This window comes from Carex rostrata, chromosome 7, assembly GCF_964058835.1.
Source record: "Carex rostrata chromosome 7, lpCarRost1.2, whole genome shotgun sequence".
Taxonomy (NCBI): domain Eukaryota; kingdom Viridiplantae; phylum Streptophyta; class Magnoliopsida; order Poales; family Cyperaceae; genus Carex; species Carex rostrata.
The window spans coordinates 8,737,180-8,758,001 of NC_135924.1; the positions used below are offsets into that span (position 1 = coordinate 8,737,180).

Here is a 20,822-nt window from a genome sequence, read left to right on the forward strand (position 1 = left end):
TAATTCTGTCTCTGTTTAGTTAGATTGCTATGGTCTAGTGTTAGCCCTCCGCCCCTCCGTATTAATTAATTAACAGTAGATAACAACATCCATGCCCCACTAATACCCTCTCTATATAAATACTGAATCTCACAATGTCCTTTAGTTCTATATCTAATACAAAAGGTATCTTTTCTAGTATCTAAGACAATTAATTCAATTGGAGTAGTAGTACCACTACAAAGTAATTAAGAACTGATTGAGGATGAATTGGCATGTCTGGTAGACTAAAAAGTATACGAGTTAGTCTATGGTACTATGCATATCACGGGTTGTTACCGTGCTACGGCTCTATATTCGAGTTTTCAAATCCTAACGGACGATCCGAACCGTTCATCTTGTTCTCCATATAAATATGTGTTTGGAGACCAAATTTTACATATTTTGAAATTTTTTTACTATTTTTTTAGATATTTAGAAAATCACTTGATCTGAAAATTCTGGACCATCCAAAAACAGTGATTTTCAATAAATCTAAAAAAATAGTAAAAAAATTTCAAAAAATGTAAAATTTGGTCTCCAAACACATATTAATATGGAAAACAAGATGAACGGTTCGGATCGACCGTTAAGATTTGAAAACTCGAATATAGAGCCGTAGCACGGTGCCAAATCGTAATATGCATAGTACCATAGACTCACTCAAAGTATACAACTAGGCAAAATTAACATTGCCTTGGTAAAATGTTATTTGGTCCCAATTTGGTGCAATTGAACAAATGGGGACAACAATGAAGAATTTGTAATTACACTTGAATAACATTTTTATTGAAAATATGTCAATTACCAGTTGGGGTTTCTTAATTATATTGCTGTTAGTGTAATGTTTTAACATTTGAGAAGTAGCTGTGAAAGGAAAAGAAGAAAAACAAAGAGCAAATGAAAGAATAGACATACATCCATACACTGACAACAACCACAAAAACAATATTCCTGTAACAAAATTCATGGATGGAAATTACAAAAAAAATGTATACAAGATGTCCCAAACGGACCAAGTATCTCTTTTGCTTTTCCCCAATATACAATATACACAAACAAAGCACAACATTTTCTCACACCTAATAAAAGAATAGGGAAAACATGACTTAGGCCATGTCAACAAAAAAAAGTTAAGGATTCAGTGTCTAATACCAACAAAATGCTAGGTCACATTTTGGGTTTTTCTTTTACTGTTGCTTAGGCTGGCTTGTCCAGTAGGTCTTAACTGCCACAAGGATCTTTTCTGGGTTAAACGGGCCGGATTCATGATCCATCATCTGACTTCTCCATCTCATGCCATCCGTTATGGATTGTATCTTAACCAACACTTCCACACTGTCTCGGAATATAACCGTACCTTCTGGCCTAAGAATTCTATCCATCTCTAACAGAATATAGGTCATATCACACCTGAAAAGTTAGGCACGTTATCAGCTGTGATCCTGGTAATTTTATTGCAGTCTAAAAATATTAACTTTCTTTTTAATTCTTGGTTTTTTTGTGGTCTAGTTAAGGTTAAGTGGAAGAACTAAGGCTACCAGAAAACCAATGAGAGAACATTTGTTTATAAAACCTTGTTAAATCTACTGCATATATAGAAATTTATAAAGAGCACAAAATGGATGAACCTAAAAAATTATCAAGTACTGGCACAATGCCAGCCACTTCTCTTTTTTTCCCATCTATTAAAGGAAAATATTTTGGGGTTTAACTGCTCTGTTAGGGGTATCAAGCAGACTGGTTTCTGCACAAATCAGGTCTAGTACCAATAGAAACCGTCAAACCGGTGAGGTTCAAAACTACTATGTACCAATAAAAACCAATAGATGTCTTAACAATACATAATTTCCACAGTAGTGCTAATTGGAGCTTTGCTTTACCTGTCCTGATAGAGGCTGAAGACACTGTCAGCATGCATAAGGTCATATGTCCTAGGATATGTCGAAAATGCCTCGCACCAGTCATGGTATGTGCCTATAAACCCCCTCTCATAGATTACTCCAAGCGTGTCTCTTACCATACCAGTGGGGATCACGTTCATGACCCATACAGGATACTGCACCAGTGCAGCAGCAAAGGATCCAAGACCAGCGTTCATGTCCATGATATTACGAAATCGCCCCTTTGCCAGAGGTGGGATCAGTTTCTTGTAGTAGTTGACCCGATCAGCCCATAGTTTGGTGTCATCTTGGAAATTTTTAGGAGTGATTCCTTGGACAGACCCAAGGTGTATTCTTGGTGGGACCGAGATAGCACGTTTGGGCCATTTCTCAAGGGTCCCTCCTGCAGTATCAGTTGGGCTGTTCACTTCAGGGAGGGGAGTGATGCAAGTCTCCATTTTCTTGTACCTACATGTGGCATAAGAAACAAAGTTGACTCTTCAAAAAAACCAGTAATAAAGATGTAAGACAAAAAAGAAACGACCTTTATATCCAAGCATTGTTCAGAAGCAGCAGACCTTGTGTATGTATTATATGGCAGCAAATGGTACGGTACCATCAAGAACAAAGGATAAGCTTCTCCAGTTTGTTAATTGTAATGGTTAGCGATGGTACTTCTTGGCCACACACAATATTTTCTTACTGCCTTAATTGAGGTTCTTTTTAGGGATTCAACATATTTTGGCTCACTATATGCTATTGGGTTCTGTACCACTACAGACTAGCTATAATACATGTCATATCATCTTACCATGCCGAGTCAGGATCGTTGGTGTTGCAAATTGGCGGGTTCTTATGGACTTTATGGTTTTTAATGCACTCAGCGTGATTCATGGGCTTCTGCCAGATAGCAAGATCTCCTTCTTCGACAACCTTCTTCCAGCAGAGCCGGGCTGCCAGATCCTCTATTTCATCTTGTTCTTGTTTCAAATCCTCTTCCGTTCTATCCCAGCCTCTGTAGTATTGCTTCCATCTAATTGGGGGACCTGACAGGATCCAGTACCCACCTGGCCTCAGAACCCGATCCACTTCTATCAAGTAAATCCCATCTGTTATAAATAGAATCCATGAAACAAAATTGCACATCAACAATATTATAAATAGGGCATAATCATTGAAAGACATTGTACGAGGACCTACAAACATAAATATAGAGCTATTCTTTCATGTACGCATAACACTAATGTTGGCCGCAACTTTTACCCAAGTTCAGTACCATAAAGTATTTTAGTCAAATATCTTGAAAATAAATTTAGAATTATAATCCTTCTAACTATTTTAATTTCTGTGCATAACAATCAAAGTGTACCATATTTATTCCAAGGGATCAAGCATCTAGAGCAGTGTGCCATGTCAAAGGCCCGAGCTGGGTAAGGTATCCTATCTGTCGCCATGATACCAATCATAGCTGGCACACCTCGTTCCAATGCAAATTGCACCTGTGCTTCATGTGAATCTCTTGGTGCAAACGACATTGTCAGAATATCTCTCTTTAGTAGATATGCTCCCCAACTTGCTACCTATAACAAAAGTATCTTAGATTTACAATTTAACTACTAGAGAATGGTAGAGTACAGTTGTACTGTTACATCATAGCTATGCCGTACCAGAATTGTAGAACCAAGTTTACAGAGTCAAGGCATTGGCACCTTACCGACCAGCTTGTAAAACAACCTAGCCTAGGCAGTACCAAGACGATGGTACTACGGATGATCATGCCAGCTTGTACCATACCAAGTTGTTAGCAATAAAAAATAATTCGTCACAGGTTCATAATGATATCAAAGATGACCAGCTCAACTCAGTACCAGTCAGCTTTTAGTTCTTACAGTTGTATCATACATTTAAAAAGAAGTTTTCTTACCCCGCAACCAGTATCAAGTGCAGTACGAATACTCCCGTCAGTCAGCGGCACCAACTTGTTTATATCATCAATATATGCATCGGCCCCACGTGGGAACATCGTACCACCTCCAGGGAAGCGGAACCGTTTTCCTTCAACCTGAATCCAGTTTTGTACTGCTTTTTCAATACTCAGTTCCCTATGTGGTATGTTATCGTACCAGGCATAATCTCTACTCTGAGGCCAGCTAAAGGGGTTCTTATAATTAGGTGGGGCAGGTATGAGACATCTCAAAAGTTCTTCTCTTTTGGGACAGTGCCTTTCTCGATACTTCAACATGGTTTTTTCGAACTTTCGAGCTCTTCTTGGGTCTTGGCAGGGGGTGTACTCACTGAATTTCAAGTCACAAGGGTAAAATGCTTCTGTTTTAGTTGAACTTTCATTGAACCCAATCTGGTGGTGCGCTTGGAAATCGAGAGGTTTCGTTTTCAAAGTGATTTTGTCAGGTTTGCATTGGGGCAATTTTGTAATTTTTGCGAGGGAGGTGAGAGGAGAGGATGTAGTCCCTTGCCATGCTCCTAGTATGTAGGAGAGAGAGCATAATGCAAGGACTAACAAAATTGAAGTGATGCTTATATTTCTATAATTTGCTTGGTTGATCTTTGGAGAGTCTAAAGCCATGCTGAAACTGCAAGGAAGTGATAGTAAGATTTTGTGAGGTGGTGAAATGAGAACTAAATAGGAGCATTATTGTGCTTGTAATAGAATGGACCTAAAATTTCGAATTAAATTTCCCATACAATAAAAAAACAGAGATTTTAAATGTTGCTAATGATGCCTTGTGCTTGCTTGAACAAGATTAAAAAAAAATACGGATGCTATTAAAAGAAAAAAAAGGAAAGCCAAAAAAGATGCAATCTTTTTCAAGAAAAAAGGTGGAATGTGCCAGGTTGATATCCAAAGCAACCAATGAAAAGAGAATATCAGAGTCTTTATGAAACATCAACCTTCGGAAATCTGTCGTAGCAATTCCTTTCCCCAATTTCCTCTTGTCGTGCAAACAAAGAGGGAAAAAAAAAAAGCAAGGCAATAGCAAGAGATAATTACATGAAAAAATTAGCTATTAAATGGGCAGTGGGAAAGCAATTATTACTGATTCACTGTACAATATCAAGATAGCAAAAGCAAACGCGATCTCTTTCAATTAGCTGAAAAGAACCGACAGAAATAATTGTGAAATTCGAAAAGGTGCCGAGTATGAATGCATATTTTCTCATCGACCTCTAACCTCAAAGAAAAAGATGGGGAGCCGAATGTGAAAAATTAGAGCGAAAAGCTATTGAACCGAAAGGGTTTGAGCAGAATCTGATTGGCTCGTCAGTAAAGCCCACAAATTATAGTGCACAGTGAAAAAAATAATCTAAATCGGAGAGAGAGAAGAGAGAAGAAAGAGAGACAGAGAGAGATAGACTAACCTCCCTCCAATGGCTATCTTTGGCACAAACTCTTAAATTGAGCCAGATAAAGATGTTGAGAAAGCTAAAAAGTGAAAAGCTCCACCACTGTATATCTACTCAAGAGAAACAGGGGGAGCATCAGTATTCACTATTCAGTAACTTGGAACACTTGAAAGTTAAAACCTACCACATATTTATATGTTCACGTGTTGTGCACTTGTGCTTAGCAGACTCGACTCTCGAGCAGGTAAAAACTATTATATAAAGCACGTAGTACTGGAACGTCCATTTTGTCTCAGATAAAACGTGATCTTATCGATATTCTTTTTGGAATTCGTATCCTCTGCGTTAACTCAAAAAGGAATCTTTTTAGTTAATGCATTTTGACCGTCCGATCAACTTTAATATTGTCGACTTCCTATATTTTACTTTAATATTGTCGACTTCCTATATTTTAGATGGAGGCCAGATGGGCTCCGTTTATAATCGGACGGTCAGTATGTATTAACTCACAAGATGCTCTTTTGAGTTAATGCAGACGATGCGGGAGTAGAACTAGGGTGCTCTTAAACTCACCAAAGTTTTGATGAGCTTAACTCTAAAACTTATCAAATCGATTTCAAATGATGAATTCTAACCGTTGAAACCCACCTACCTTACATGTGATGCATCTACATGTGAAATTTTTAAACATTCGAATTAATTTAGTATAAAGTCAAGCGGTCAAAAAAACGTTCAAAAATGAATGCTTAATTCGAATGTTAACCTTTTAATTTTGACCGCTTGACTTTATACTAAATTAATTCGAATGTTTAAAAATTTCACATGTAGATGTATCACATGTAAAGTAGGCAGATTTCAACGGTTCGAATTCGTCATTTGAAATCGATTTTATGAGTTTTAGAGTTAAGATCACCAAGACTTTGGTGAGCTTAAGAGCACCCTAGTTCTACTCACGATGCGGACTTTTTTTTTTTTTTTTTTGACTAAAATAGCTTTCAACGGATGGTAACGATTAATTTCTAAATAAACCAACGGTGTCGATTTTTTCCGTTACATAACTTCTGCCCTCCAGAAATTTCTCTGAGAATTGTCTCTCGTCTCTCCAGTCTCTACCACTCTCACCCGCGCTTTCACCTCCTCACCTCGCTGCTTCGCTGAGCCTCAAAGGTAATTGCCTCCTTCTCCCTCTTCTCCTGGTTATGGTTTTCTCTTGTTTCTTGTCCTTATATTTTTTGAAAAATGCATCGTTCTTGATTTTGATTTGATAAATTGGTGTTTTTCTCTGCATGTCGGTACTGCAGTTTTTTTAAATAATTCAATACTGGCATGTATCAAAAGTAATATTTTCCTTTTTGTTTCAATTTCTGTTATTGTGTGTTAATTAATATTTTGAAATTTCCTTCCATTAGCCTTTATCTTCATTCAAATGCATCAAATGCATGTCCCTGGATTTTTTTTTTTTTTAAAAGGCAGCAAACTGCTCGTTTCATTAAAACTGAAGCATGTCCATTTATGAACCGAGTTAATGAAAAGTTTTTTTTTTGAGAAAAGAGTTAATGAAAAGTTCGAATAGATTTTTAGATAATAACGATGTAAAATTACCATGAACGAGTCAATTAAACCTATTCTTACATATTGTGTGTAGCAAGGGCATCCTGTTCCTTTACAAATTACAATATATATCTAGCACTGTAATCATTTTGTTGAGTCAAGCAAATCTGGTAGCTTCGGCTTATTGGAGGAACAGTGCCATTCGGTTTGAAATGTAAGAAATTTGACTCACATGATAAAACTAAAACCCAAAAGTGTACATGTAAGAGTTCAATTGATCAATCTTAAGCGTGCCCTAGTTTATCTTGAATTGTGCATTTTTACTTTTGGGAGATTGTCTCATCAGATTCTGACATGATGATGTTCTTCTTTTTATTTTCTAGTGTTTGTGTTCTTGATTTAGGTACTAGATTCTGTCAGAGTTTACGTATCTCTGGATTAGGATCTGTCAGTGGGCTTGTCTGGTACTGGGGCTGATGTGGCTCTGGATATGCATCACTGTGCTAATCTAATACCAGGGCTTGTGTGGCTCTAGATGCGGATCTGACACTGCTGGTCTGGGACCAGGGCTTAAGTGGCTTTGGATGCAGATTTGGCACTGTGCAAATATAATACCAGGACTGACATGGCTCTGAACGCGGATCTGGCATTGTGTTGGTCTGGTACCAGAGTAGGCATGGCTTTGGATGTGGTTCTGGCAGTGTGGTGTGCTCTTATTTTGTAAAAGTGATGATGTCTGGCACGCTCCATGCTAGTACACAATGATGATGCTAAAGAGGAAAAGCTGAGCCCAAAATAAAAAGGTGGTTTGTTTTGATGTGGAATTTTAGATAAAAGAAGAATCAAACTTTGAGCCTAAAAATGGCTCTGATGCATGTTGTTCATGAGTCTAGAGAGAGAGAGAGTGGTAAGGGGAGAATTAGCATGTAGGCTGAGTTAGGGCTCCATGTGTAGAGAGAAGAGGGAAGGATTGGTTAATGCGCGGTGTAGTAGTCGAAGAGGCACTGAGAGTCTGAGAACCTGACCAGCAATGACGAGTACACGATGCATAGAATTTCTTACCAATTCACCCAAAATGTTTTGGAAAGAGAGAAATTGCAATGATATAAAGAGGGAACTTTTCATGTTGTTCTAATTTAGATTAAACTTTCATCAAGTATTTTAATTGGCTGGGAATGCTTCAAGATGTAACAAGAAAGAGAATTTAATGGAAGTACACAAAAGTAAGTGCACGAAAGTTTAATCTATTTTAAATTGATTTGAACTTTTAATGGCCTTTTTAAGCATGTGATTGTCTATCTGTATGTACTTGATGTTTTATTATTATTTTGCATAGGTTGCATAACCCCTGCAACAAATAGAATATGATTTTCTATGGAAATAAGAGACACACACACTTGAACAACTATTGAATGAACTTCAATCTTAATTTCAGGTATGATTCTCAGGTTCATGTAGAGTTTTTGTTGTTCCTGACATCAGTTGGTGGGTCTGGTGCGGTGTTATCAAACCTGACCTGCCGGGTTTTCAAGCTCTTCTGGTTTCTTAGACATGTTTTTCTTCCATTTTCTCTCGATGGGTGGTGACATGGTTAGTAGTATATTCTGGCATGATAGATGACTTAAATTTGCTGCGAAGTTGCATCTTATACAAGACAAGTACCAAGCAATTAACTGAGATCGAATTACCTAAAGTCCGAAAGTATGATTAATACCTTGAAACTAAGGGAGAAGAAAGGTTGAAAATATAATATGTCCGATATGCAAGTGGTATGGTATTTGTTATTGTTGAGAAATAGGATCTAGGATCTCAGATTAATAATCATCATAGATCTAGAAATAGAAGGCTAGAATTAAATCAAGGAAGTAAATGGGCCTCCTTGCATATATTCAACAAATAGGTATACTGTACATAGGTACAAGGTACAAACGGTAACAAAACAGTAGCTTAGATGTTTGTAATATATATAGGAATGGAAACAGTGTAAAGAACTGATTTGAATGAAATAATTGTTTTCTCAAAATAATCTCTCCTCAGAAATTGCATAAATTCAACATGGTATCAGAGCATCAGTCTCTGTGACCGAAAAAATATCTTCCAAATTCTTACCAGCAAAACTGGTATATACACAAGCAAAATCAAAACCCATAAACAGAAGTCTAGCACGTCAAAGAGATGGCTTCAGAGGGGCAGCATTCGAAAGAAGCCACCAATACCTCAAAACTCACAAACTCATTGCTCAACGGCCAAAACTATCTCTCATGGGCAAGTGCCGCAAGATTATCTCTCAGTGGAAGAGAGGTTTTAGAATTCATCACAGGAGAGTCTGAAAAGTCGGTTCCAAAAAAGAAAGATGAGGCAACTGAGGCCGAAAAAAAGGCAAGAAAACAGTGGCAATCTAAGAATGACAGAGTCATGACATGGATCATGCAATCCATGGAGCCGAGTGTTTCAGAAATATTCCTTGGCCATGAAACAGCTTTCTCACTGTGGGAAGGCATAAAAACGATGTATGGCCGACAAAACAACAATTCCCACATTTATCGATTAAAACTAGAAATCCAGCAAGAACAACAAGGGTCAAGGAGTAATATAGAGTACCTAGGTGCTCTTCAAAAGAAATGGCATGAACTTCGAGTTTATCGGCCACCCATACCAGATCCAATAGCCATTCAGAGAGAAGAAGAAGATAAAATCTTCCAATATCTCGCGGGTCTCAATCCAAGCTATGAAGCCGTGAAATCACAACTTCTTTTAACAACTTCCCTTCCCTCCTTTGCTCAAATTATCACCATGGTGGAGCAAGAAGAAAGTCGACGGCTTGCTATGAGTGGTCCACAAGTCGGTGGCAGCGAGGGACACGAGACTCATAGCTTTGCCACAAAAAACCCCAATTTCGGAAAAAACCCTAACTTCCCAAATTACTCAAACCGGTCAAGTATCAAGGGAGATAGATGCTCTCACTGCAAAAAGGAGGGTCACCAAGCCGAAAAATGCTATTTTCTTCACCCACATCTCAGGCCGAAGTGGTGGGATTCAAAGATGGGAGGGGGAGACGTGAAAATGGCGGACTGGAATGAAGGGAAGAAGAGAAAGAAAGGGGCTGAGTCGCGTGGGGGCTATTCTGCTCAAACTGAACCCAACCGGCCAATAAAAATGATTGGTTCAAGTGAACCAGGGTCTAACCCAGATGGCGCTGGCGGGTCAAGCGGGTCAGATCCGATGCAGCAGTTTTTTGAGCAATTCTCTGTGTGGTTCTCCAAGAAAAATTCAAACAACACTTGTGGTATTGTCTCTAACTCAAATTATTTAAATTTGTATAATCAAATAATTATAGATAGCGGTGCCACTGACCATATGTTTGGAAATAAAGACCTTCTTACAAATTTAGACATGGAAAAAAATAATCAATTTGTATTAGTGGCCAACGGTATGAAAGCACAAATTAATGGTGTAGGAGAAATTGATATTTTTAACAAAAAAGTTCATAATGTTCTATATCTTGATACATTCCCTATAAATCTAATTTCCGTAAAAAAACTAACATATGAGTTTAATTGTGACGTAATTTTCTCATATAAAAATGTTATCTTTCAGGACCGGGAAACCGGGAGAAAGATTGGGGAAGGTTTTCTTGAAAATGGACACTATCTCTTGAATTTACAAGAATTAAACGTTTGTGCTTCCGCTAAATCTATTAACCAAGACATTTGGCATAAGAGGCTTGGGCATCCTTCCAACAAGATTTTAAATAGTGCACTAGATTTTTCATTTTCAAATTGTATCAATTGTGACATATGCAAGTTGGCAAAACAAACAAAGCTTCCTTTTTTCCAATCAAATAGCAAAAGTGAAGCATTGTTTGATTTAGTTCACTCCGATGTATGGGGTCCGGCCCCAATTAACTCTTATAATGGATTCAAATATTTTGTTATATTTATTGATGATTTTTCTAGAACTACTTGGTTGTATTTATTAAAATCAAAAGATGAGGTTTTCAATTGCTTTAAAGAATTTCTATGTCTCATAGAAAATCAATTTGATGCAAAACTTAAAATTTTTAGATCGGATAATGGAACGGAATTTGTAAACAAAAATTTCACAACTTTTTTTAAAGAAAAAGGAATCATACATCAAACTACTTGCATAAACACTCCCGAGCAAAATGGAGTGTCGGAAAGAAAAAATAGACATCTATTGGAAATGACACGTGCATTACTATTTCAAAATAATGTTCCAAAAAATTTTTGGTCGGATGCCATCCTTTGCGCCACTCATTTAATAAATAGATTACCAAGCGTTATTTTACAAAATAAAAGTCCAATGGAAATCCTTTACCAACGAAAAATTAATTTTGATTATCTAAGAGTATTTGGTTGCGTATGCTTTGTAAAAATTAAAAGAAAAGATAAATTTGACTATATGTCAACCAAAACTATTTTTTTGGGATATTCCTCATTTAAAAAGGGATATAAGTGTTATGATCCTATAACAAAAAAATTATTTACGTCTAGAGACGTTATATTTTGTGAAGATAAGTCATATTTCAAAACAATGGAAATGAGTGAGACACCACATGCAAGTGACCAAATAAATTTGGAACCAACGGTACTACCTCATGTAAATGACCAATTAGTTACACAAGATAATAACCAAGAGATTGAGACAAGTGTTGTTGAAGAAACAATAGAAAATATTGAAACCAATGATAATGAGATAGAAGAAAATCAAGAAGTTAGACGGTCCTTAAGAACACCAATACCATCCACTAGACTTAGAGACTATGAGACCTATACGGTGCAATACCCTATACAAGAATTCATATCATATAAAAATATTTCTTCTTCTTATAATGCATTTCTCACCTCCATTGAGAGAACACTAGAACCAAATAACTACCAAGAAGCCATAATTGATCCGGTATGGTGTGGTGCCATGAAGGAAGAGCTAAGAGCTCTTGAAAAAAATGGGACATGGGTAATTGTACAATTACCAAAAAACAAAAAACCCGTTGGTTGCAAATGGGTATACAAAACCAAATATAATAGTGATGGTACCATAGAACGGTACAAGGCTAGATTAGTTGCCAAAGGGTATACTCAAACATATGGAATAGATTACAATGAAACCTTTGCCCCAGTAGCTAAAATGAATACCGTTAGAATTTTATTTTCTATTGCGACGAATAACAATTGGAATTTGTACCAAATGGATGTAAAAAACGCCTTTCTTCAAGGAACACTTGAAGAAGAGGTATATATGAACCTACCACCCGGCCATAAATTGGAAAACAATTCTAATTTAGTTTGTAGGTTAAATAAATCGATTTATGGATTGAAGCAATCTCCACGGGCATGGTATGGAAAACTTAGCTCTTATTTAATTTCTTGCAAGTTTAAAATTTGTAGTGCCGATCATTCATTATTTATTAAAAATGATGGAGAAAATATAACCCTTGTACTAGTATATGTAGATGATATTATAGTTACCGGAAATAACGTAGAAGAAATTAAAAGAGTTAAAAGCCAATTAAAAGAAAAATTTGACATCAAAGACCTTGGATATTTAAAATATTTTCTAGGAATAGAGGTAGCACATTCAAAATTGGGACTCTTCATCTCCCAAAGAAAGTATACTTTAGACCTCTTAAAGGAAACCGGTAAATTAGGATGCAAACCAATCTCTACCCCAATTGATAACCGGCATAAATTAAATGATGAGGATGGTGAACCAATTAAAGACATAAACCAATTTCAAAGGCTAGTTGGAAAGCTAATTTATCTAACGGTCACCCGTCCGGATATTTCTTTTTCCGTAAGCCAAATTAGTAGATTCATGCACTCGCCAAGAACTCCACACCTAGAGACAATAAATAGAATTTTAAGGTATTTAAAGAAAAATCCCGGCAAGGGAATTTGGATGAAAAACAATAATTCTAATATCATATGTGGCTATTCCGATGCAGATTGGGCTGGAAGTTTTGATAGAAAATTCACTACCGGCTTTTGCACATTTGTAGGCGGAAATTTAGTCACATGGAAAAGCAAGAAACAAAACGTTGTGGCACGATCTAGCGCGGAGGCGGAATATCGTGCCATGGCGTCAACCACATGCGAATTAACTTGGATAAAACATCTACTCAAAGAAATAGGCATTGCTTGTGATCAACCAATGAAGATGTATTGTGATAATAACTCCGCAAGACATATCGCATCGAATCCGGTATTCCACGAGCGAACCAAACATATAGAAGTGGATTGTCACTTCATTAGAGAAAAAGTTCAAGCAAAGGAAATAGAAACACCATACGTTAAGAGTGAAGATCAACTAGCGGATATCCTCACCAAAGGCTTGGACCCGAGTTCATTTGAAAAAATTTCAAGCAAGCTAGGATTGTATGATATATACATTCCAAGCTTGAGGGGGAGTGTTGAGAAATAGGATCTAGGATCTCAGATTAATAATCATCATAGATCTAGAAATAGAAGGCTAGGATTAAATCAAGGAAGTAAAGGGGCCTCCTTGCATATATTCAACAAATAGGTATACTGTACATAGGTACAAGGTACAAACGGTAACAAAACAGTAGCTTAGATGTTTGTAATATATATAGGAATGGAAACAGTGTAAAGAACTGATTTGAATGAAATAATTGTTTTCTCAAAATAATCTCTCCTCAGAAATTGCATAAATTCAACAGTTATATATGCCTCTGTACCAGTCCATGGAGAATCAGAAATTCACAACTCACAAGGGTAGGCAAGTGGTGTGGTATGGAGAGTGCATGCTCTCTACAAGATATCAGAATTTCTATCTTGTGGAGAATCACAAATTGACAACTCACAAGGGCAGGCAAAGGCTTGGGGGCCTGCGTACATTGCTAAATTAATTGAATAAAATTTTGTTGCTTTCTATGCACAGTAAACAAAATGTGATGAGGATTGAGGACGGTGCAAAAAAAAAAAAAAAAAATATATTAGATTGGTACTTATCCGTTAGGGATATAAAAGGATGGACAACAAACAAACTAATATATGGGTTATATAAGCAAATGGAGAAAATGTTGATAATATGGTTCCGTAGTATATTTATTTGCGAGAAAGGTCTCTTACAAATGTGATGATTTAATAATGGGATAAACAAGAAAATCTTAAATTTTTTTTTTATTAAACTTGTTAGTAATTGTTGAGCAAAGCTAAGATGTGATGTACTCATCGAAAGAATTTAGTAAGCACAACTTCAAAAGTATATCGAATTAACTTTAAATGAACTGTTGAAATTTATGTACTTCATGAGTGATGCATGTATATACAAAATTTTGAAAATTTCGAGTTTATTTGATACAATGTCAAGCGGTCAAAGAAATAAAAAAAATTGAATATATAAAACAACTTATAAATTAACTTATAAAAGGTTCATTTCTTTGACCACTTGATCTTGTAGCAAAAAAACTTGGAGCTTTTAAAATTTTGTATGTACATTTATCACTCATTAAGTATATGGATTTCAACGATTTGAAATTCGACGTTTGAAATCAATCCAATATACTTTTGAAGTTGTGCTCACCAACTCTTTTGATGAGCACATCACACCTGGCTTTGCTCGTAATTGTTTGAGTCGCAATAATGTCAAGATCATCTATCATTTAAGACTGTAAATCTTGTACAGAATATTCAAAAAATTATATAAATAAACTATGTTCGAAGTTCAAAAAACCTTTGCCTTTCTTTCATCTCGAAATGGGACGATAGAAAGAAGGATGACAAAGGGGAACGAAATGGGTGGAGGATCCTATGTAACAACATATTAATGGCCTCTGTTGTGCATGCCTTGAATTGTATTTGTTATTTTTTTATTGAGTATTACTTTAATTCATGTACCCCAATTTTGTTATAACAGGCTGGCAATTTTCATTATAGATAAACAAATCTTGCTGCACCTTCCATAACGGAAGTCCACATCATGTGAGGTAACGCGATTTTTGAGTTTAGATCCGGTCCATCTGATCAAAATCGGAACCAATGCGTTTCAAGATGAAATGCACAGGACCCCTTTAATATTAATATTCATGCCCAAGCAGATCGAACGGTCCGGATCTTGATTCAAAATCTCTGTTACCTCAGCTGATATGAATTCCCATAACGGCAGAGAAAAACATACAGACGAAATAACCATGTACACGTCAAAATATCAAAAGATTAAGATGTAAAATGGCACGTATATTTACCAGTACAATTCAAAAAGACAAATAGACCTTCAAGCAAATATGCACTGCCAAAATTTATTTATAAAATGTTTTCCTAAGAGCGTATCTGAAGAGATGTATTCGTAGACTTATGAAACCTTTAGGGCGACAGAATTACCTCAACAGTTATCTATTCTAATAGGAGATTGTGATGCGCTTATGGTTCAAAATTTTCAGTATTCCATTAGAAATTAATAAACATGCCTTATTTATTCTTCTAAATTTCTATTTATTTTATCATTAGCTTGTTACAAAAAAAGGTTAATGAAAAATCAATTGCATGTTCTATACTAAGCAAACATGTTCTTAGATTTAGAGAAGTCAGTCCAAGAATGATAATTTTTGGGATTTGAGTGTACACTAGCAACTGCTAGCAGCTAGCGTGTACTAAATATGAATTTCAAATTTTCAATCAATAGACGCCGACAATTGTCCACGCCTATATCAAAATGCGATGAATATTAAGTCAGATATTTAATTCCGCCTTTTTCATGCTTTGACAAAAAAAAGGGGAAAATTCAATGTTAAAATAGCACCCAGTGTTTAAATCCAAATTCTGACTTACTATTAAAGACGTAAACACACCATGTAATTCAACAATTGCTCCAGTAAAAAAAAGTGAGATTTTCTTGATATTGCATTAACAGTTTCTTAGAAGCGTACTCAGCAACATTAACTTTTGTCTTCAAGTAATAAGTCAGTAACTCGTAAGATTTTTAGTTAAAAAATAACTTTTTAAATTTTTAACCCATCAAGCAGGTCGGTTGGAATTCGAAATAATAAAATTGATGTCATGAAAAAAATAAAAAAAAGGAAAGCTTTCCCTTCTACTATTTTCTGTTCTCTGTAGAAAAGTTAAAAATGGTTAATAGTGCACTGGTTCATTTATTCCAATGTATCTAAAACTATCCAAGTTAATAAAAATAAGGAAAAGAATAATCTTACACCCGACCTAAAAATACCAATCTTAGACCCACTTTTCAAAAGCTAATCAAGGTACTGTCAATGGTTTTAAGTTGCTCCATCTCCGCTGAACTGGCAATACCAGGATCTATATAGCACAACTATAGTCACAAAATAGAAAAAAAAAAAAAAAGAGTTATGTCCAATACTAGGAAGTTATATATTAAAAATAACAAGGAAACATAACATCTGAATATCAAAACCTGATATTGTGGCTTTTTCAGTGTGAGAGGCCCTCTTTTTATCATTCCTTTCCAACCCTTTTGCTTCTTAAGAGTGTTTTCTAGATCTGTTGTTTTCTGTGATTTAGGTAAAAAACAAGCAGCCAATTAGCTGTGATAAAAAAAACTTAAAATATGTGGATAACATAAAGCCCAGTTCATTAGATGAAAAGTTTGTAAGATTATCATTAGGTGAAAAGTTTATTTCTAGGTTATTTAGAGTGATTAGGGTTCTTATGACCAACAACAACCAATGGTTAACATAAATGACCATTTTACCCTGCGTCCCTGCCTGTCCATCCCTTTAATTGGAGAAAGACCAGGGTACTTGGATATTAAACGTACCATAGTATTCTGGGTGGAATTGGAACTCAAGAGGCTCAGCAGCCCATATTATACCATATTAATAAGCCATTTGCTCCCTCTCACTAAAAATAATACAGTGAAATATTTAAAACAGGGCTTACATGAGCAGGATCTAAAATAAGAAGAAAAAATCTATCTTGTGAGCCACGAAATCCCTTTTGCATTTGAATCCCTACTATAGTTCTTGAATGGCCGTCATGTTGGAAGTATAATGGTCTAAATATACATTTGTAAAAAAAGTTAGTCGAAAGTAATTGTTGGCAAGAATCACTGTCTGTTGCTAATCTGCTATCGGTTCCCTAATGGAAAATATATTAACAAATTAAAGAGTCTGAGAAGCAACCAATACATAATTATTATGGATCTGGTACCAGCTGAAATGTATCAGCACTGTACAAGTAATATTATCCTTTGTCCAAATATAACAAATGAAAAAATATTAAACTTACGTTTTCTCACTGACAGTGACACGCTGTGAAATATCAAAACATCCAGAAGCTGAACCAGTGAAGTACTTCCAAATCCAATCAACCAACACTTCTCTGCCCCTACTCTCTATCACATCACTACTTCTGGTATTGGCATGATTATCAGATCCAACACCTCTCACCACAAACTTATCAATAGGTCCAAAAAGGTTGGCCTCCACATCCTTACCTCGTTTCTTCCCCCTTTTCCTAGAATCTCCCGATTCAGTACTATCAAAATCCACAATTCGTGCTTTAAGCCCAAATGATCTAAAAATTGCAGCACATTCAGTTGTGCCAATCCATCTCTTAGTTCCATATATCTTACTGTTGTAATGGCTAGAGCCGATCTCATCAAAACCCCTTTGCCAAGCAATTTCAAGCCACCTCTGCAATGCAGGTATATCCGGGACGAACTGGGAGCCACCAAAGAGAACCTTTTTCCCCTCCTTTCTTTCACGCAATAAATTTGAACTTAGCATCTGAATATTTCTCCAACCACAACCCCAGCCACGATCAGTGGGTAGGGTTTGGTAGTGGTCCACATAACCTGAAACTATACTTGTAAAATCCTCCCCTTCATCGTATAGACATGTTCGCAAGAGGTTAATGAGACCACCTTCTACCCTGTAAATGTCACTCTTGAGTTGTATCTTGGTGAGGTGTGAAATCTCTTCGTTGTGATTTTTTCTATCAGCAGTTGAACTAGAGGCTTGTGAGCTTTCACCATGATCTTCAAAACATATGTCTACTTCTACTGTAGTATTCTGAGAACACATGATATGAATGAAGATTACCACAAAATTAATCATCACATTTGATTGTAATAAAACACATTTGTATGATTCTGAATGTAAATATATGCAGATTTTTAAAGAAGTGTATTCTATATTCAATTCAGAAAGGATTTATCTCACAAATCTATGCGTGATCAAACTTTCTGCTTTACCCTGAAACATAAGGAGTAGGAATAAGAAGGAAATTACATTGTTTGGGCTTGGTGGGGCCATTGCGACTTGTTGTGCCAATTCCCAATCTCTATCAAGTTCATCCTCCTCAAAGTGACTATTCACGTGCCTAGAAATAAAATGAATTACATAATTAAGTTCCTGGTAAAGAAAGTCGAACTATACTAGTTTGTAAACAAAGGCGGATGCACATTCAACATATGGGGGTCAATTGACCCCATTCATTTTCAAAAAAATTATATTTGATGCATGATTTTCTATATAGTTTCAGAGTCAATGCTATGGTTACTGTAAAATTGACCCCCATATGCAACATGAAAATTTTATATAATTGACCTCCATTCACGTTAGACCCCCATGCTCCGCCTCTGTTTGTAAATATCATAAGAAAAATCAATACCACTCCAGCTCATTTGAAAGGACTTGGTTATTACAGACAGGGCAACAAGAGAACATCTTTTGCATTCAAATTCCTGAAATAGACACAGAATAGCGTATAAATGACAAACACCATTATAACAATACTGGGATACAAAATCTAAGCCCGGCCATGCTTTCAATTGAGTATCTTAAAATTGTAATGCTACCTCTTTTCTTGTTTTCTTCTCTGAAAAACTCGGTGAACTCAATTGAGTTTATCTCTCATGGTACTGCTACCAGATGGTTAATTTAACAACCTCATCCCTCTTTAAACTAGGCATTTTATCAAACAGATAACCAGCAAAATGTACTTAAATACATTTTCAAAAGTTCATGCAAATTGAATTGGAAAGATATAAACGAAGGCAACAAGTTTGGGCATTGATACTGTATTTGACATATTGCACATAGAATAAGTGAACTGAATTAGCCATCTATTTTGGGCCCGGGGAATGAAATTACCACACCTAGCAAAACTTCAGTTCACCTCCAGAATTTAAGTAACAATTACGATAAATCAAGGTTAGGATTTTGGTGAGAATAGGTAAAGTGGAACAAAGTCAAATTCAATATCAAAAATGAATTACAAATTCCTCCTCCACCTTGTTCCCCGGAATCTATATCCTGACTAAACGAACCACTAGCTGAGGCTGCTCCCAACCAAATGGTGGAATTGTAATTGAGATAAAAAAATCATACCAGAGAGGCAGATACCTCTTATACTTCGGTTAAAACTTAAAACTCCGTGTTGTATGATTTAGGTAACTTTTTATTTTCTTGTTTTTCTTGGAGAGGGGGAGAGAGGAAAGTATCCGGGTTCTTACGAAATTTGAACTTGCGTATTTTGGGATATTAATTTACCAACACCCGGTCTTCGTCTACGTCGGAAAATGGACGGTGTCTTCTCCGGTTCTCCCTTTTGTTTTCTGCGAGATCGAAAGCTTTCCCTTCTGTTCGGTGTACAGGCGGAGAAGCAGACCAAGTTCCTGGAGATGTGCAAATTCCCTGAGACACAATATGCGAGTCTACGAACGAACCATAAAGAATGGAATGTTACTGGCTGATATATGGACCCCACTAAAAGCTAAACATCCGCTGTCATTGCCTCATTGGATACGGTCAGACGATGACTTGGCACAATATATTATAGCATTTATGCCCGAAATTTTTATTAATACCCAAAAATTATACAAAATTACGGGATCTACCCATTTTTCGAATGGAATTAAAAAAATGCTCATTCTGGTTACTAAGTAACCGGATATTTGGTTTCTTTCCGGTGACTTAATTCCCGATTTTGAAAAAATTTCCGGTTACTTAGTAAGCGGAAAGGAAACAAATTTTTGGATATTTAATAACCAGTTATTTAATATCTATGGTAAGGTGGATATAACTTGTATTATATAAAGTTGATTGACATTAGTTTGTATGCTATCTTACCTTGGCATCTTGTGAATGTGTATTTGGTATTGCATTTGGGTATACGCTGGGGTTTGGCTTTTCCTCCAAGACAATCAGCAATCATTACTTGCAAAATAATATCTATAGTTACGTTATATATCTGAATCTTTATGTGATCATATAAATATTTATAATGCCTTATATATATATTGTTCTTCTAAATTAATAAATGCAACTTTTTAATATCTTTATATTTTAACATTTTAATTTTCAACACTAACTACAAGTCCACCTTCAATGGCAATCTATGTTGCATGGATACGGATACAAATACGGATATCGTATCATATACAATACGAATACGGCGATACGGCAATACGGCAATTCTCAAAAATCAAGAATACAATACGCTTATTATATTATATTATTAATTCAGCACTTATATTATATAAATTAAATATAAAAAATTCTAGGTACACATTAAATATAATAGCTACAAGAATCTAACATCAAATGAGATCTAGTGTAGTGTTTTTCGCTAGATGGAAGTACCAAGGTTCGATTCTCCACAGTTGCAAGAAAAACTTTATTTTTGGCATGGTCCATACGTAGTGTATAGCTCATTTATGGTGGGCATGGTGCATGGTTCGCGGTGCACATATCTAGTCTCGGTGCACAACAAGAGGCTAATAGAAAGCTGTGGATTAAGGCCTGGATATGTGCAATACGTATCTAGTCCTAGTGCACGTATCTAGTCCCGTTTTAATTCAGATTGCAATACGTGACTCGCATAGATTAAGGCCTGGATATGTGCATCGAGACTAGATACAGTTATACTAAGTGCACCTTTAATTGCTCAAAAATTGAAATTAAATTGCAATTGAAAGTAAATAGATGAGTTTAGAGAGATTTGACATGCGGGATGTTAACGGAGTTTGGCAAAACAAAGGCCTACG

General features: G+C 36.0%; 2 protein-coding genes and 1 long non-coding RNA gene across 11 annotated transcripts; 1 reads left to right on the forward strand and 2 right to left on the reverse strand.

Moving 5' to 3' along the window:
• Positions 1 to 933: 933 nt before the first annotated feature.
• LOC144556758 (putative methyltransferase PMT17) lies at positions 934 to 5,340 on the reverse strand. Of its 3 annotated transcripts, none has more exons than XM_078305179.1 (6): positions 5,280 to 5,340; positions 3,826 to 4,492; positions 3,271 to 3,481; positions 2,713 to 3,010; positions 1,902 to 2,369; positions 934 to 1,431 (listed from the first exon to the last, which is right to left on the reverse strand). In XM_078305179.1, the coding sequence occupies exons 2-6, from the start codon at positions 4,483 to 4,485 to the stop codon at positions 1,209 to 1,211; spliced, it is 1,860 nt and encodes a 619-aa protein (XP_078161305.1). In that variant the 5' UTR covers positions 4,486 to 4,492; positions 5,280 to 5,340; the 3' UTR covers positions 934 to 1,208. The 3 variants fall into 3 exon arrangements, with proteins under 3 accessions (XP_078161305.1, XP_078161306.1, XP_078161307.1); XM_078305180.1 differs by having other exon boundaries at positions 5,093 to 5,289; XM_078305181.1 differs by lacking the exon at positions 5,280 to 5,340 and adding an exon at positions 4,812 to 4,853.
• A 1,054-nt stretch (positions 5,341 to 6,394) lies between these two features.
• LOC144557292 (uncharacterized) lies at positions 6,395 to 7,592 on the forward strand. The gene is made up of 2 exons (XR_013512596.1): positions 6,395 to 6,431; positions 7,219 to 7,592. It is a non-coding gene; the product is annotated as an uncharacterized LOC144557292 (long non-coding RNA).
• Positions 7,593 to 15,870: 8,278 nt separating this feature from the next.
• Positions 15,871 to 19,460, reverse strand: LOC144557287 (Peptidase C78, ubiquitin fold modifier-specific peptidase 1/ 2). 7 transcript variants are annotated; one of them, XM_078305843.1, is made up of 7 exons: positions 19,290 to 19,460; positions 18,446 to 18,518; positions 18,064 to 18,154; positions 17,060 to 17,844; positions 16,712 to 16,826; positions 16,227 to 16,322; positions 15,871 to 16,124 (listed from the first exon to the last, which is right to left on the reverse strand). In XM_078305843.1, the coding sequence occupies exons 2-7, from the start codon at positions 18,508 to 18,510 to the stop codon at positions 16,041 to 16,043; spliced, it is 1,236 nt and encodes a 411-aa protein (XP_078161969.1). In that variant the 5' UTR covers positions 18,511 to 18,518; positions 19,290 to 19,460; the 3' UTR covers positions 15,871 to 16,040. The 7 variants fall into 7 exon arrangements, with proteins under 7 accessions (XP_078161969.1, XP_078161968.1, XP_078161966.1 ...); XM_078305842.1 differs by having other exon boundaries at positions 19,180 to 19,460; XM_078305840.1 differs by having other exon boundaries at positions 19,165 to 19,460.
• Positions 19,461 to 20,822: the final 1,362 nt, after the last annotated feature.